The 17576-nt window shown below is 47.8% G+C and overlaps 1 protein-coding gene across 1 annotated transcript in view; it reads left to right on the top strand.

Annotated features, from left to right (window-relative positions):
- Positions 1-17576, top strand: part of MINDY3 (MINDY lysine 48 deubiquitinase 3) — a 201060-nt gene that overhangs the window by 69998 nt on the left and 113486 nt on the right. Inside the window, exons 9-10 of the mRNA XM_075315624.1 lie at positions 1856-1935; positions 7626-7696. Of these exons, the coding sequence (XP_075171739.1) occupies positions 1856-1935; positions 7626-7696 (151 nt within the window). The remainder of the gene's footprint in view (positions 1-1855; positions 1936-7625; positions 7697-17576) is intronic.

The raw sequence follows: 17576 nt of genomic DNA, 5'->3' as shown, positions 1-17576 counted from the left end.
TTTCTGCAGACATTCCCCAGCAAAACCTATGGCAAAAAAAATTAGCTGTGCACACACTGCGTTTTTTTCTTAAGAAAATTCTTTCAGTAGATTTTCTTAAGAAAAAGAATGAGCATGTCACTTCTTTTCTGCAGCTAACTGCGTTTTTTGCCATAGATAATTGGCACAATAACGCAGGGAACAACCAGCGGTAAAAACGCACCGAAAACGCACCAAAAACGCACCAAAAACGCACCAAAAACGCAGGTGCGTTTTTGATGCGTTTTTTAACGCAGGTGCACTAATCCTTCACTCTTAAGAAATTTCTTAAGAAATTTCTTAAGAAAAATCATTTTTCTAGTGTGAACATAGCCTTAAGCCTTGGACCTAAATTTGTGGATCTAAAATATTTATGGTAGAAGTCTGTGTAGGGGTTTATTCACACACAACAGATTTGTTACTGGTTTTTCTTCATTTGATTAAGTTTTGTTTGGTTCTTTGGGGATTTTGCTGTACAATTCATTGCAAAAATGGGGTGAAAACCACAGTGTTTTATGCAAAGAATCAATTCCCTACAGAATCTAAATTCAGTTCTATGTGTCCGTGTGCTCCCAAAAAAAACCTTAGGCTCATGGCGACTAGAGATGCAGGGTGTCCAGAAACCAATGGGCGCAAAAGGGGGAGAGCTGTTCCCGGAGGAGGGCGCTGCGTGCTCAGTTTATTATTTCAGGACCCTTTCAAAGTTATTTCTAATGATACAGCTAGAAAACAGAAGCGCTGATAGGGTCTTAGCAGATAAATAAATGAGTAATGTATAATGATATACACTTACCAGATGAGGTTGTGAAGGGTCACAACCACCATAGTTGGCATGAGATAATGGCGGCTGCTGCAGCCCCACGTGGTTACGTCTTCAAAGCAGGAGGAGAGAAGGGGTTTAATCCTGCGTAATCCTCCAGAAAAAGATGTGGAAATGTTGATTGATTAATAACTCTTTTATTCCATACGTCTACGCGTTTCGAGGTATGAACACCTCTTCCTCAGGACCAGAATACCAACGATAGTAGTTTGGTGGTATTCTGGTCCTGAAGAAGAGGTTTCATACCTCGAAACGCGTAGACGTATGGAATAAGAGTTATTAATCAATCAACATTTCCACATCTTTTTCTGACAGATTGTGCTGCATTAACCCCTTCTCTCCTGCTTTGAAGACAGTTATTTCTAAAGCAGTTTTTTCTCTCTGGATATCTGGCCAGTCATATATACCCTCACTATACAATCTTTAAAAAGAAAAGGTGTATGGCATATCAATGGGGTCCGACTACGAAGACCCTTACGTTATCATTTTTCCACCATTCAGATGTCACATGACACGCTATTTACGTTGCCAGTTTTGCGCTCGTAAGGTTCGCTATGGCGTACGCTTATCACATACGTGAGTGATGTATCCTCCAATAACCGTCCAATCACACCCGTTTAGTAAGAAATATCATAAAATCAGGGCTTGAATAACCTGTAGTTTCTGCACGCAGCTGTCATATTCCTGGTAATCACCACTATTTGCGTTTTTGGAGGACAGTGAGAATAACCAACAATAAAATTGGGAATAATTCCCTGTGAAAATATTGTATTACTTGGAAGAACAGTTCTCATCCGTTCTGTGCAATAAGCCAGGACTAGATCCGGTCGTGCAGTCACTTTATTATCACTGGGGCTCCCACCTCTTACTGCCAAGGGTCCGGGGAGTGAGGGGGACGCAGCATTTTACTTTTTCATTATATATGTAGGATATTGCATTTTTTTTTTTTTTTTTTTTAGATCAGTTGCGCAATTGATTTTTTGAGTTTGTGTTGTTAATATTATTTTTTTTTTCCAGCCAGAGTTTGATAAACCTTCTGCTGACGGGACACGCGGTCTCCAACGTATGGGACGGCGATCGGGAATGCTCAGGAATGAGTAAGTGACAAATAGAGAATTAGTGTTGTGCCAACGGTATTGCTGGGCGGCACGGTGGCTCAGTGGTTAGCACTCTCTGGGGGCTCAGTGGTTTGCACTGTATGGTGGCTCAGTGGTTAGCACTGCAGTCTTGCAGCGCTGGGGTCCTGGGTTCAATTCCCACTAAGGACAACACCTGTAAGGAGTTTGTATGTTCTCCCCATGTTTGCATGGGTTTCCTCCGGGTTCTCCGGTTTCCTCCCACACTCCAAAAAAAACATACTGATAGGGAATTTAGATTGTGAGTCCCAATGGGGACAGTGTTGCAAATGTATGTAAAGAGCTGTGGAATTAACAGCACTATATAAATGAATGAAATATATAATATATTTCATTCATTTATATAGCACTGTTAATTCCACAGCCCTTTACATACAGTGGTATCACTGTCCCCATTGGGACTCACAATCTAAATTCCCTATCAGTATGTTTTGGAGTGTGTATATAATATATATATATATATATATATATATATATATATATATATATATATTTATTTGAGACTGCCAAGCCGGCGTAAGGAGACTTATAGGCCATGCAGTGCTCATCTAAAAATTTAAAGGGAACCTGTCACGAGATTTGGTGACTATAAGCTGCGGCAACCACCAGTGGGCTCTTATATACAGCATGTTAGAATGCTATATATAAGAGCCCAGGCCGTTGTGTAGAACGTAAAAGTCACTTGATAATACTCACCTAAACGGTCGCAGACTGGTCGAATGGGCGTCTCCGTTCTCCGGGTCCGGCGCCTCCTCTTTCGGCCATCTTTGTCCTCTTTCTTCTGAAGCGTGGTGCATGACGCGTCCTACGTCATCCACACAGGCCGGCATTGAGGTCCTGCACAGGTGAACTACAATAGTTTGATCTGCCCTGCTCAGGGAAGGCAGGACCTCAATGCTGGCCAGTGTGGATGACGTAGAATGCTTCATGCACCCAGGCTTCAGAAGAAGGAGGACAAAGATGGCCGAAAGAGGAGGCGCCGGACCCGTAGAATGGAGACACCCATTCGACCAGTCTGAACCTCACCGACCGTTTTAGGTGAGTATTATAAAGTGATTCTTACGTTCTACACAGCGGTCTGGGCTCTTATATACAGCATGGTAGAATGCTGCATATAAGAGCCCACTGGTGGTGGCCACAGCTAATAGGCTCCAAATCTGGTGACAGGTTAATATATTCAAGTAGCCTTTTCTGAAAAAAGAGGACTTTATCACTGGCACCACCTATTGGATGTAGCAATCCTAAAAGCCAATATGGATCTTCTAACGAACCTTCCCAAATGATTTTGAAGCCAAACCAGAAACACTATTTGTAGATGTGTTTCGGGTGTTGAACCCTCCTTAGTGCAATACAGGGGGATCTGATTTGGCTAGGTGAAAGACCTCTGACTTTTTAGGTCCAATGAAGAACACTTCTTGTGGAGAGTGCCAGAAGTCTCCTTATGCTAGCTTTCCACTCACCGCAAAAATAAACATTTTCCTTTAGAACCCTAGTCAGAGGCTTCCCATTTAGCCAAGTCAGATGCCCTGCTTTGCACTGAGGAGGGGCAAATAGCCTGAAACATGTATATCAAAATGGAATTTCTGCTTTGGCTTCTTATTCTGACACATGTTTTCAGGTGTTTACCCCTCCTCAGTGCAAAGCAGAACATTTGATTTGTCTAACTGAAAAGCCTCTGACTGGGGGGGTTCTAAGGGAAAATGTTTAATTTTCGCGGAGAGTGCCAAACCGGCATAAGAAGACTTGTGGCACATTAGAAATGTTCCTCGTTAAACCTCCAGTCAGAAGCATCTCATCTAGCCAGATCGGATCCCCTGTGTTGCACTGAGGAGGGGCCACACCCCGAAACACAACTGAACATTAAGCTTCTGGTTACATTCAGGGAATAATGGGACTTTTACAGTGAATGGTCACCTTCTCACACCTTGTTCTTTTTCTGAGCTGGTTAACCTCATGGTGCCTCTTAGCGGTAGATGCAAGCAGCCAGAATTAGTTTTTGGGGTTTTTTTTATCCCAAAATATTGTATTCCGTTTGCTGCCTTTTAGGCTCTACTGCAAGTAGCCACCAGAGGGCAGTAGAGTCCCATTCATTTGGTAATTAGGACCTAGAATGTGGAGGCCGCGACCTCTCTCCAGGCTTTTATAGGTCTGGAAGACACGAGACAAACCTTTTTCCACTTAGGTAATGCCTCGCTGTCTGTCTTCTGCCATTGTTAAACATTTTTATTCTCTTTTTTTAAGTACTAATGAAGCTTGAGCGTGATCTGCTCCAAGAGCGGAGGAGATGCAGGAGATAGGAATAGTAAAGAATAGTCTGCTTTTAATCTTTACTTGGCTTTTCACTCTTTTCGCGAAAATATTGGAGCGCGTGGAAGAAATGAGTAATAATGTGTAAGGCGCTGGTCACATCTCCAGTTGTCGTTTTTTTGTAGCGGATCCAGTATTAAAAACAGAGCAAAGTATGGTGCACGCCGCCGCTTCCGTTTTGCATCCATTTTTGTTAAGTTTGTAACAGATCTCTAATTACTAAACTTGTGTCTACACCTCTGTTTTTTGGGTGGGCGCTGTGCTGGAAAGAGGGATCCGTTAACAGATGACATAAAATGTGACCATTCATTAATTCATTCATTGATCAAGCGAAAAACTATAGATCAGACATTTCCATCATTGAAATGAATGGATAAAAAAAAAACGTAAAAACTACCAGATGAGAACAAAGCCTGATATGTATTAAAAAAAAAAAAAAAATCGACCTTATAGAATTTTGTAAATCACATTAAAAAGGATATTTTTAATTTAAATGGTCCATGTACTTTCAGACAATTTAATCTGTTGATACATTAATTATGCATTTATCGAATTATCTAACAATTATCTTTTATTACTCTCGAAACACACTAGGCGTCTCGCTTCTGTATAACTTACTATCCATTGCCTGTTGTGACCTGTAATCAGTGTCTAACAGCAGAGACACAGACGAAATGCAGGAAGTGGGAGGGGGGGGTCTGTGCAGGGAGTGGGGGGGGGGGGTCTGTGCAGGAAGTGGGAGGGGGGGTCTGTGCAGGAAGTGCTAGAGGGGGGTCTGTGCAGGAAGTGGGAGGGGGGGGTCTGTGCAGGAAGTGTTAGGGGGGTCTGTGCAGGAAGTGGGAGGGGGGGGTCTGTGCAGGAAGTGCTAGGGGGGGGTCTGTGCAGGAAGTGGGAGGGGGGGTCTGTGCAGGAAGTGGAAGGGGGGGTCTGTGCAGGAAGTGGGAGGGGGGGTCTGTGCAAGAAGTGGGAGGGGGGGGCCTGTGCAAGAAGTGGGAGGGGGGGTCTGTGCAGGAAGTGGGAGGGGGGGTCTGTGCAGGAAGTGGGAGGGGGGGTCTGTGCAGGAAGTGGGAGGGGGGGTCTGTGCAGGAAGTGGGAGGGGGGGGGGTCTGTGCAGGAAGTGGGAGGGGGGGTCTGTGCAGAAAGGGGGGGTCTGTGCAAGAAGTGGGGGGGGGGGGGTCTGTGCAAGACGTGGGGGGGGGTCTGTGCAAGACGTGGGGGGGTCTGTGCAGGAAGTGGGGGGGGTCTGTGCAGGAAGTGGGGGGGGGTCTGTGCAGGAAGTGTGTGGGGGGGGGGTCTGTGCAGGAAGTGTGTGGGGGGGTCTGTGCAGGAAGTGGGGGGGATCTGTGCAGGAAGTGGGGGGGTCTGTGCAGGAAGTGGGGGGGGTCTGTGCATCGAGGGGGGGGTCTGGACAGGTGGGGGCGGGGTCTGTGTCTGCCGCAGGTTGGGTGCTGGTCTTTATCGCTTTGTTTCTGCTTTCCTGTTGTCAAATTGCATGTAGGTAAGACTGAGCCAGGTTTGCAGCAGACTGTTGGTTAACAGTAGCTACAATGCATACTGGTAGATGAGGGAAAAGAAAGCTCCAGCACCTGTAGTGTTGGTAGAATGCTGAACTGGAAACTGAAAGAGTGGATGACGAGTTACAGCACATGAGCATTAGGACAGCGCCTGGATAGACGTGTGTGCAACAGTCTTAACTTGTAAGGGAGTGAGGGTGGCAAGACTATAGTTTTTCTACATTTTGAAATCCTCAGGGGTCTTGGTGCCTAGACCACCAATAAAAACCTGTAACATCTGCCATGTTACAGTTTTCAGAAAAGTTATTAGAAATTTAGATTTTTTTTTTTCTCCCTTGAAGTATTTGTAGGGATGACCACTGGGGGGCAGTGTGCCAAAATCTGATCACGAAGAGTAAATGGTGCTTTATGCTATAAACCAGAACATGCCGAGAACTGAAAGCTCCACTATTTGTGTTTAACCCATTCCCACCAGATCAAGTTTAAATGTTTGGTTTTCTTTAATAATGCCTTCGTTATAGCTGTGAGAGGTGTTTTTTTTTTTTTTTTTAATAGACATTTTTTATTATTATTTACTGCTCTATGTAATGGAAGAGGGAAAGTAGCATCTTGTGGAGGGTGGTCCCATCCCGTCTATTCAGCCCCTGATCCTGACCAGTGATTGGGGTGAATGGTTGTGAGGTCGTCACCTTTGGCCCCAGCACAAACGATAAGAGCCTCTCGTTCTAATCTTGACAAGTCCCACAGACCCCCTATAAGCGGCCCAGTCCTCGTCATTCATCACATGTTCCATGTCAGTCCTTGCGCCTTTTCTAAGTATGCAGACATTATGTGATGCGTCCAGACCCTATATACCATATTTTTCGCTTTATAAGACGCACCGGAATATAAGACGCACCTTAGACTTAGACATAAAATTAGGTAAAAAAAAGAAAAATGGGGTCCGTCTTATACTCTGGTGTTCTCTTACCGGAGGGGGGCAGCAGTGGTGGTGAAGCAGGGTCACAGGAGGCACAGGTTGTGCTGGCAGGTCAGTGGCAGCGGGGTCCGTGGTTACAGGTGCTGTGGCGTCCGTGGTTGCAGGTGCTGTGGCGTCCGTGGTTGCAGGCGCGGTGGCGTCCGCGGTGGCAGGAGCCGTGGGGTCTGTGGTGGCGGCAGCAGCCGTGGCGGGTGAGCCGTGCAGCAGGCTGGTGCAGTGAGTGTCCGCGGTCCCGGTTCAGTGGTGGCAGCGGCGGCGACGGCTCAGTGGTGGGAGCAGCGGCGACTGCTCAGTGGTGGCAGCGGCAGGGACTGCTCTGTGGTCCCGATTCAAGTAATGGTGCCCGGAGCGACGCATGCGCAGATGGAGCTCTCATCCAAGAGCTCCACCGGCGCCATCATTTGAAAGTGGGACCGCGGACAACTGGTAACATGCTGCACAGCCGCCAGCCCCGCATGCACAGAGTGGCAGCCAGCAGGCTGCCTGGACACCCTGCGTACAAGCCGCCGGGTACCTGTGCTTGCGTGCGGTGGCAGCCGGGTACCCATGCCTGTGTGCGGGCGGCAGCCGGGTGCCTGTGTGAGGGCGGCAGCCGGGTACCCATGGCTGTGTGCGGGCGGCAGCCGGGTGCCTGTGTGAGGGCGGCAGCACCAGACTGTATTATTACACCTTCTGCGGTCCGGGGGTACAGGAACACCTATTTGTTAATTTATTCATACGTTTCCAGGAGGAATAACAGAGGGACGGCACAATGTTTAAGAAAAGTTGTTTCATAATTAGTTGTCCTGGATCAGGCCTGTCATCAGGGCTCACTTACTTTTATTATAATCGCCCTTCTTTTCTTTTTCTAGACCTGCTGGGCATTCACAGTCAGGCACATGTCGGATTTCTGACCCTAATGGAGTCCCTTCGATACTGCAAGGTAAGCCCCTACCTCATTATTGGCTCCTCCTTCACGCCGTAATTTTCCCTTTCCTCCATACACCAGGTAGGCTGATACATACCATATTTTTCAGATTGCAAAGCGCACTTTTCCTCCCAAAAATTTGGGAGGAAAATGAGGGGTTTGTTTTATAATCTGAATGTAGCTTTCCGGGAGGTGGAGAATGGGCGCTGTGCTGGCAGCGCGGACCAGGGCAGTGCGGCGGGTGTAACAGATGCTCTGGCAGCAGGCTTCAAAGAAATGGCGCCCGGAGTCAACGCATGCGCAGATAGACCTCTCGACTCAATTTCTCATCTGCACACGCGCCGCCTCTGGCCCATTGATCTCCCAGCAGCAGACTTAAGGAAAATGGCGCCCAGAGGTGGCGCAGGCACAGATGAGATTTCAGCTTATTGAGCCAAGAGCTTAATTTTCACATGTGCCACCTCCGGGTGCCATTTCTTTGAAGCCCGCACTGCCGACAGAGCATCTGGGAGTGGAACACCTGATGCCCCGCCCTGTTCTGTATGGACCCCTGAGCCAGCATGGCCCGCACCGCCTGCAGCATCGCCTTACTCCAGCACTGCCCTGTTCTGTATGGACTCTGCAGCCAGCATGGCCCGCACCGCCTGCAGCATCACCTTACTCCAGCACTGCACTGTTCTGTATGGACCCCGTAGCCAGCATGGCCCGCACCGCCTGCAGCATCGCCCTACTCCAGCACTGCACTGTTCTGTATGGACCCCGCAGCCAGCATGGCCCGCACCACCTGCAGCATCGCCCTACTCCAGCACCGCCCTCTTCTGTATGGACCCCGCAGCCAGCATGGCCTGCACCGCCTGCAGCATCGCCTTACTCCAGCACCGCCCTCTTCTGTATGGACCCCGCAGCCAGCATGGCCCGCACCGCCTGCAGCATCGCCCTACTCCAGCACTGCACTGTTCTGTATGGACCCCGCAGCCAGCATGGCCCGCACCACCTGCAGCATCGCCCTACTCCAGCACCGCCCTCTTCTGTATGGACCCCGCAGCCAGCATGGCCTGCACCGCCTGCAGCATCGCCTTACTCCAGCACCGCCCTCTTCTGTATGGACCCCGCAGCCAGCATGGCCCGCACCGCCTGCAGCATCGCCCTACTCCAGCACTGCCCTGTCCTGTATGGACCCCACAGCCTGCATGGCCCGCACCGCCTGCAGCATCGCCTTACTCCAGCACCGCCCTCTTCTGCATGGCCCCCACCACCTGCAGCATCGCCCTACTCCAGCACTGCCCTGTCCTGTATGGACCCCGCAGCCAGCATGGCCCGCACCGCCTGCAGCATCGCCCTACTCCAGCACTGCACTGTTCTGTATGGACCCCGCAGCCAGCATGACCCGCACCACCTGCAGCATCGCCCTACTCCAGCACCGCCCTCTTCTGTATGGACCCCGCAGCCAGCATGGCCTGCACCGCCTGCAGCATCGCCTTACTCCAGCACCGCCCTCTTCTGTATGGACCCCGCAGCCAGCATGGCCCGCACCACCTGCAGCATCGCCCTACTCCAGCACCGCCCTCTTCTGTATGGACCCCGCAGCCAGCATGGCCTGCACCGCCTGCAGCATCGCCCTACTCCAGCACTGCACTGTTCTGTATGGACCCCGCAGCCAGCATGGCCTTCACCGCATGCAGTATCGCTTTACTCCAGCACCTCCCCTGCCTCCTGTGACCTTGCACCCCCCCCCCCCCTCTGGTAAGACACCACCGAAGTATATCATGGACCCCCTTTTTCTTTACCTTTTTTTTTTCTCTAAATTTGGGGTGCATCTTATAAAACAAAAAATGCGGTATATTTAGCGGCCATTCCGGAACGTGAGCCCCTGTCACAATCCGATCTGATGGATTCCTTGTTCTTCACCCCCGGTTCTTGGGTGGTAGGAGCCGCACATATTCGCTTCCAGACACAATAGCCTGGCTGTTCTGCCCGAGGTGTTAATGAAGCGTCTGTCAGGTGAGCAGCCAGATGCTGGATCTGTGGTTTCGCCTCCACATCGCTCTTCCTTTCTGCTACTCAATAAGAATATCTTTAACGAGGCGAAGAACGGTCCGTTTTCTGTAAGCTCCAGGGAGAGGATAAAATGATGCAGTAAAGAATGACGGCTATGCATCTTATAATGGAGGGAATGAACAGTTGTACAGCTGGCCTCCTCTAAGGCTACATGCGCACGCTGTTTTTTTTTCCTGCTTTTTTGCTGCTTTTTTGGCTGCAGTTTTGTCAGAACTTTCTGACATTTGACTTCCCAGCAAAGTCTATGAGAAGTCAGATTTGTCATGCGCACGTTGCAGTTTTTGTCAGCTTTTTATTTGTCAAAGGTTTGTGACAAATAAAATGCAGCATGTTCATTCTTCCTGCGTTTTTGTCCACATTTGTCACAAAAACGCAGCAAAAACGCAGGGTGTGAAAAACGCACCAAAAACGCACCTAAAATTACATGCGTTTTTTGTGACATTTCCAGGCTCTCTCTGACAAGGTGCAGTTTTGTCTGCATTTTGGCTGCAGTTTGTGAACACAAAAAGATGCAGCGTGCGCATGTAGCCTTACATGGAAGAACCGGACACCTCTGACATGGAAATATAGCGCTTTTTACATGTCTGTGGTTACCTTTTCCTAATGCACGGTTCCACTCTGCAGTCTTCATTCATTTTCAAGCCCCCTTTAAATGCAGTTTTCAGCCCGTTCCAATTTTTTTCTTCTGTCTATGTCACATGGAAGTCGTTTTGTTTTTTTTTTTTACTAACTTTGTCGACAGTTACGGCATCATTGGGATCTGTGCAGAGTACGGACTGCCACTTTGCCTGATAACTTCTGAGGTCTTTAAATCAGCACAGGCTGACTCTGATGTCAACCAATAGATTGGTAGTTCATAGGCGGGCTAGCAAGATTTAATTCCTGCTAGTCTGCTTGTGAGTCATCTTTGATCACATGTTGTGGGGGAGCCAATCACATCTGCTCTCCTCCTATATATGCTGGCTGGACACTTCCATTAGTGCCAGCTATAATTTGTCTAAGCTGGTCTGGTGAGGCGTTATGATCCAGACTAACTGGCAGTTGTTGTGCTTGTTTCTGTATGCAGTTGTGGAGTTAACCCTTGTTGTCTTTTTGTCGCTACCTTCCTGCTCTTGCTTTTCTCCTAAGTCTCTTTGTTGGTTCCAGTGTGTTTGCAGTGTGTTTAGAGTTTTGGTTTTCCTCTGTCTTTCTTTATCTGTGTTTACATCCCTCCTGCTCCTTCCTTTCCTGGTGGGATGGGGGAATAAGATCAGTTCTCGCCAGGAGCTTAGAAAGGCACAGGACTCAGCATGTCCACTATTAAAGTAACCCTGAGGTTAGGGATAGCCTAGGGACCCCTAACGTGAGGGACAGCATTCAAGCCCCTGTCCCTCGCTTTCCTACAGTCACATTGTGACCGTGGGAATGTCTCTCCCAGTAATATAGGCTGGTTGTAAGTTCTTTGTCTATCCAAGATTTTTGCTGTCTGTTAGTTTTCTTATCCACAAAACTTTAATCCTGCACTCAAATCCTCTTCATGTGCATTTGTACTTATCTGTAGCCTGTTGTCTCTGCCCTCCCTGAGACTATAGCTGCTTTCTCCTCTCTTTTGGATGTAGAGCGGTGTACACCTCCCTCCCTACTGCTATCTCTAACACTGAGAACTGCCAGTTAAGGAGATGCCCGATCCCCTCCTCCCTCCTCGCACAGGAAGTGCTATTTAGGGAGCCATAGGAAGTGCTCAATAGGGAGCCCCACCCTCTCATCCCCTTCACGTGATGCTAGTTAGGGCGAGGCCCCCCCTTCCATGATAAGTACTAGTTAGGGAGCCCTCCTCTGGAAGCGCGGTGTAGGGGGGCGCCCCCGTACTAGTTGGGCAGATTGTGTAGAGGTCACAATTTTGGGTTTTGCTCACATCCCATCCCATTTTCCTATCTTCCGTCAAGAACTGACTGACCACTTTCTGCTTAAGGCCACGTGCTCACGTTGAGTATTTGGTCAATATTTTACCTCAGTATTTGGAAGCCAAAACTAGGAGTGGAACAATCAAAAAAGTATAATTGAAAAACGGGCGCCACTGCTGTAGTTTTCACCCACTCCTGGTTTTGGCCTAACCTTTCCAATCCCAGACACTTGTCTCCATCACTAGATAAGCAATGTTAACACTACCAGCCAGTGGCTGTAATGTCGTGGATCGTATCTGCGGTACAATAAAAACCTCCTTATGCTAAACTGTCTCCGGCCATACGTGGAGTGAGGAAAGCTGCAGAGAGATCATACGAGGAGTGAGGAAAGCTGCAGAGAGATCATACGAGGAGTGAGGAAAGCTGCAGAGAGATCATACGAGGAGTGAGGAAAGCTGCAGAGAGATCATACGAGGAGTGAGGAAAGCTGCAGAGAGATCATACGAGGAGTGAGGAAAGCTGCAGAGCGATCATACGAGGAGTGAGGAAAGCTGCAGAGCGATCATACGAGGAGTGAGGAAAGCTGCAGAGCGATCATACGAGGAGTGAGGAAAGCTGCAGAGAGATCATACGAGGAGTGAGGAAAGCTGCAGAGAGATCATACGAGGAGTGAGGAAAGCTGCAGAGAGATCATACGAGGAGTGAGGAAAGCTGCAGAGAGATCATATGAGGAGTGAGGAAAGCTGCAGAGCGATCATACGAGGAGTGAGGAAAGCTGCAGAGAGATCATACGAGGAGGGAGGAAAGCTGCAGAGAGATCATACGAGGAGTGAGGAAAGCTGCAGAGAGATCATACGAGGAGTGAGGAAATCTGCAGAGCAATCATACGGGGAGTGAGGAAAGCTGCAGAGAGATCATACGAGGAGGGAGGAAAGCTGCAGAGAGATCATACGAGGAGTGAGGAAAGCTGCAGAGCGATCATACGAGGAGTGAGGAAAGCTGCAGAGCGATCATACGAGGAGTGAGGAAAGCTGCAGAGAGATCATACGAGGAGTGAGGAAAGCTGCAGAGCTATCATACAAGGAGTGAGGAAAGCTGCAGAGGGATCATACGAGGAGCGAGGAAAGCTGCAGAGCAATCATACGATGTGTGAGGAAAGCTGCAGAGAGATCCTACGAGGAGTGAGGAAAGCTGCAGAGCAATCATACGAGGAGTGAGGAAAGCTGCAGAGCAATCATACGAGGAGTGAGGAAAGCTGCAGAGATCATACGAGGAGTGAGGAAACCTGCAGAGAGATCATACGAGGAGTGAGGAAAGCTGCAGAGCGATCATACGAGGAGGGAGGAAAGCTGCAGAGAGATCATACGAGGAGTGAGGAAAGCTGCAGAGCAATCCTACGAGGAGTGAGGAAAGCTGCAGAGCGATCATACGAGGAGTGAGGAAAGCTGCAGAGAGATCATACGAGGGGTGAGGAAAGCTGCAGAGAGATCATACGAGGGGTGAGGAAAGCTGCAGAGCGATCATACGAGGAGTGAGGAAAGCTGCAGAGAGATCATACGAGGAGTGAGGAAAGCTGCAGAGCAATCCTACGAGGAGTGAGGAAAGCTGCAGAGCGATCATACGAGGAGTGAGGAAAGCTGCAGAGCGATCATACGAGGAGTGAGGAAAGCTGCAGAGCGATCATACGAGGAGTGAGGAAAGCTGCAGAGCAATCCTACGAGGAGTGAGGAAAGCTGCAGAGAGATCATACGAGGAGTGAGGAAAGCTGCAGAGAGATCATACGAGGAGTGAGGAAAGCTGCAGAGCTATCATACAAGGAGTGAGGAAAGCTGCAGAGGGATCATACGAGGAGCGAGGAAAGCTGCAGAGCAATCATACGATGTGTGAGGAAAGCTGCAGAGAGATCCTACGAGGAGTGAGGAAAGCTGCAGAGCAATCATACGAGGAGTGAGGAAAGCTGCAGAGCAATCATACGAGGAGTGAAGAAAGCTGCAGAGAGATCATACGAGGAGTGAGGAAAGCTGCAGAGAGATCATACGAGGAGTGAGGAAAGCTGCAGAGAGATCATACGAGGAGTGAGGAAAGCTGCAGAGAGATCATACGAGGAGTGAGGAAAGCTGCAGAGAGATCATACGAGGAGTGAGGAAAGCTGCAGAGAGATCATACGAGGAGTGAGGAAAGCTGCAGAGATCATACGAGGAGTGAGGAAACCTGCAGAGAGATCATACGAGGAGTGAGGAAAGCTGCAGAGCGATCCTACGAGGAGGGAGGAAAGCTGCAGAGCGATCATACGAGGAGTGAGGAAAGCTGCAGAGAGATCATACGAGGAGTGAGGAAAGCTGCAGAGCAATCCTACGAGGAGTGAGGAAAGCTGCAGAGAGATCATACGAGGAGTGAGGAAAGCTGCAGAGAGATCATACGAGGAGTGAGGAAAGCTGCAGAGAGATCATACGAGGAGTGAGGAAAGCTGCAGAGAGATCATACGAGGAGTGAGGAAAGCTGCAGAGAGATCATACGAGGAGTGAGGAAAGCTGCAGAGAGATCATACGAGGAGTGAGGAAAGCTGCAGAGCGATCATACGAGGAGTGAGGAAAGCTGCAGAGAGATCTTACTTTACAGCTTCTTTATCTCCAGCCCGTTGGCCAGAATCACACTGTCCGCATAGATAATATTGTAGAGGAACCCTAATTCCAATAAGAAGCATTCACTACCTATGTGCTGGACAGCTGACATGTGCTAGACCTCAGGATCCTCTCTCCAAATAATAAAATGGGGGTCTCTGATCTCACTCCCTCCCCAAACCGACCAGCACAAGTAATATGAAGACCGTTTGCCCCTCCATATTAATACAGGGAGTTTTGGAGCCACCAATGTCCCTCATTCTCGCGGTCACTGGCAGCTTCCTACAATTTGCAGGGATGTTGTTACATTCATAATCTGAATTGAGGCCATCCCTATTGTCTTTATTGTCCCTAATATTTAAATCCTAAACATACTGTATAAATAAAAATACATCTTTTGATTTTAAATATTTGTCAATTAAAGGGGCTGTCCAGTTTATCTTAGTCAAATTGTACAGCAAAGAGCGCCGCTCTCTCTTGAGGACCCACCTAATCAATTCAATGTGACCATATGCAATGCCTAATTTCTCCTCTGGGGGAGCTATGGTGAAATTAAACACTCCTTGTCAGGTTTCTTTACTAATAAGATACCAACAAGGGAACAGCTTATTATAAAGGGACCTATTCTCCGACAGGAAATTTGGCAAAACAAGTGAGAAGGTGGAATGTTCGCTCGGAGCGTCCAATCAGATCACTTCTTTATTTTCAAAAGAAGCTCTGCAAAAACAGAGCTGCGATCTGATTGGTCAACTAAGTGCAACAGTTACAGAACTTTTATCTGTAGCGCAGATGTCCGAACGTTCAGCCTCACACGACCTGTGATACTCGGCCGCTTTTTCATCTTTCAAGCCTAAAAATGGAGAGGAATTTCCTTGTTTAATCCTCCGGCTTCTCCTTGTGAACACCATCTGCGGAGCCCTCGCCACCTCTCCGGGACGCGGAAGCCCTAACAGAAAACATTGCCCATCCTAAAACGCCGGTTTATGGCTTTGATGGTTTTTTCAGGTTTTACGAAGCAGTAAAAATAGTCACTTGATGGCGGTATGTGAAGAGGAAGGGGTCCGACAGTCGCAACTTCTTCCTCTTTTTTTTTTTTTTTTTTTTTTTTTTTTTTTTTGTCTGGAGGCATTCTTGAACTTGGTGCAAGCATTGCATGAATGTTTTGTGCAAAGATAAAAGAAGGTCTTAGTTTTTCGTCTTTACCCCGTTCATTTACAGTACAGACCAAAAGTTTGGACGCAACTTCTCATTCAAAGAGTTTTCTTTATTTTCCGGACTCTGAAAATTGTAGATTCACATTGAAGGCATCCAAACTATGAATTAACACATGTGGAATGAAATACTTAAAAAAGTATGAAGCAACTGAAAATATGTCTTATATTCTAGGTTCTTCAAAGTAGCCACCTTTTGCTGTGATTACTGCTTTGCACACTCTTGGCATTCTCTTGATGAGCTTCAAGAGGTAGTCACCGGAAATGGTTTTCACTTCCCAGGTGTGCCCTGTCAGGTTTAATAAGTGGGATTTCTTTCCTTATAAATGGGGTTGGGACCATCAGTTGTGTTGTGCAGAAGTCTGGTGGAAACACAGCTGATAGTCCTACTGAATAGACTGTTAGAATTTGTATTATGGCAAGAAAAAAGCAGCTAAATAAACAAAAATGAGTGGCCATCATTACTTTAAGAAATGAAGGTCACTCAGTCCGAAAAATTGGGAAAACTTTGAAAGTGTCCCCAAGTGCAGTGGCAAAAACCATCAAACACTACAAAGAAACTGGCTCACATGAGGAGCGCCCCAGGAAAGGAAGACAAAGAGTCACCTCTGCTGTGGAGGATAAGTTTATCTGAGTCACCAGCCTCAGAAATCGCAGGTTAACAGCAGCTCAGATTAGAGACCAGGTCAATGCCACACAGAGTTCTAGCAGCAGACACATCTGTAGAACAACTGTTAAGAGGAAACTTTGTGCAGCAGCCTTCATGGTAAAATAGCTGCTAGGAAACCACTGCTAAGAACCGGCAACAAGCAGAAGAGACTTGTTTGGGCTAAAGAACACAAGGAATGGACATTAGACCAGTGGAAATATGGGCTTTGGTCTGAGGAGTCCAAATTTGAGATCTTTGGATCCAACCACCGTGTCTTGGTGCGACACAGAAAAGGTGAATGGATGGACTCTACATGACTGGTTCCCACCGTGAAGCATGGAGGAGGAGGTGTGATGGTGTGGGGGGGGCTTTGCTGCTGACACTGTTGGGGATTTATTCACAATTAAAGGCATACTGAACCAGCATGGCTACCACAGCATCTTGCAGCGGCGTGCTATTCCATCCGGTTTGCGTTTAGTTGGACCATCATTTATCTTTCAACAGGACAATGACCCCAAACACACCTCCAGGCTGTGTAAGGGCTATTTGACTAAGAAGGAGAGTGATGGGGTGCTACGCCAGATGACCTGGCCTCCACAGTCACCAGACCTGAACACAATCGAGATGGTTTGGGGTGAGCTGGACCGCAGAGTGAAGGCAAAAGGGCCAACAAGTGCTAAGCATCTCTGGGAACTCCTTCAAGACTGTTGGAAAACCATTTCCGGTGACTACCTCTTGAAGCTCATCAAGCGAATGCCAAGAGTGTGCAAAGCAGTAATCACAGCAAAAGGTGGCTACTCTGAAGAACCCAGAATATAAGACATATTTTCAGTTGTTTCACACGTTTTTAAGTATTTCATTCAACATGTTTTAATTCATAGTTTTGATGCCTTCAATGTGAATCTACAATTTTCAGTCATGAAAATAAAGAAAACTCTTTGAATGAGGTGTGTCCAAACTTTTGGTTTGTACTGCATGTACAAAAAATTGCATGTTATGATTAAAATGTTGTAAAATTTGCACAAAAATTTCAGCAGGGGACCAGAAACCCTCCAGGGGGGGCACATGTGTACAAAAGTTCAGCAAGTTTTTAAAAAGTTGCAATTGGTAAACTGCGTCCACGATGAATATAGTTAATTAACCCATGTGGTAAATGGGTTAAAAAGGAGAAAAATAGCTTATTTTTCAAACTATAATATGCACTTTTTAGCTAGAGAAAATTCTTACTATAAAGTGCATGCGTCTTATAGTCCAGAGTTGGCTTTGATGGAGGATAACGCTCACACCCCGTCCTCCCTGATCACAGAAAGCTGCCCGTGCTTCTCCTGCCCCACACTGATCTAAGTGATCGGTGCCGAGCAGAAGAGGAAGCAACCGGGCCATACCGGAGGCTGCAGGAGCCGAGCAATTGGAGGACCTTCCACCCGACCAGCTTTAGGACCTTTCAAGGCTTGTGACCAGTGACATGCCTGG

Source organism: Anomaloglossus baeobatrachus, chromosome 6, assembly GCF_048569485.1.
Source record: "Anomaloglossus baeobatrachus isolate aAnoBae1 chromosome 6, aAnoBae1.hap1, whole genome shotgun sequence".
NCBI lineage: Eukaryota > Metazoa > Chordata > Amphibia > Anura > Aromobatidae > Anomaloglossus > Anomaloglossus baeobatrachus.
Note: the sequence above shows the minus strand (reverse complement) of the source record. Positions and strands in the feature narration are given on the sequence as shown.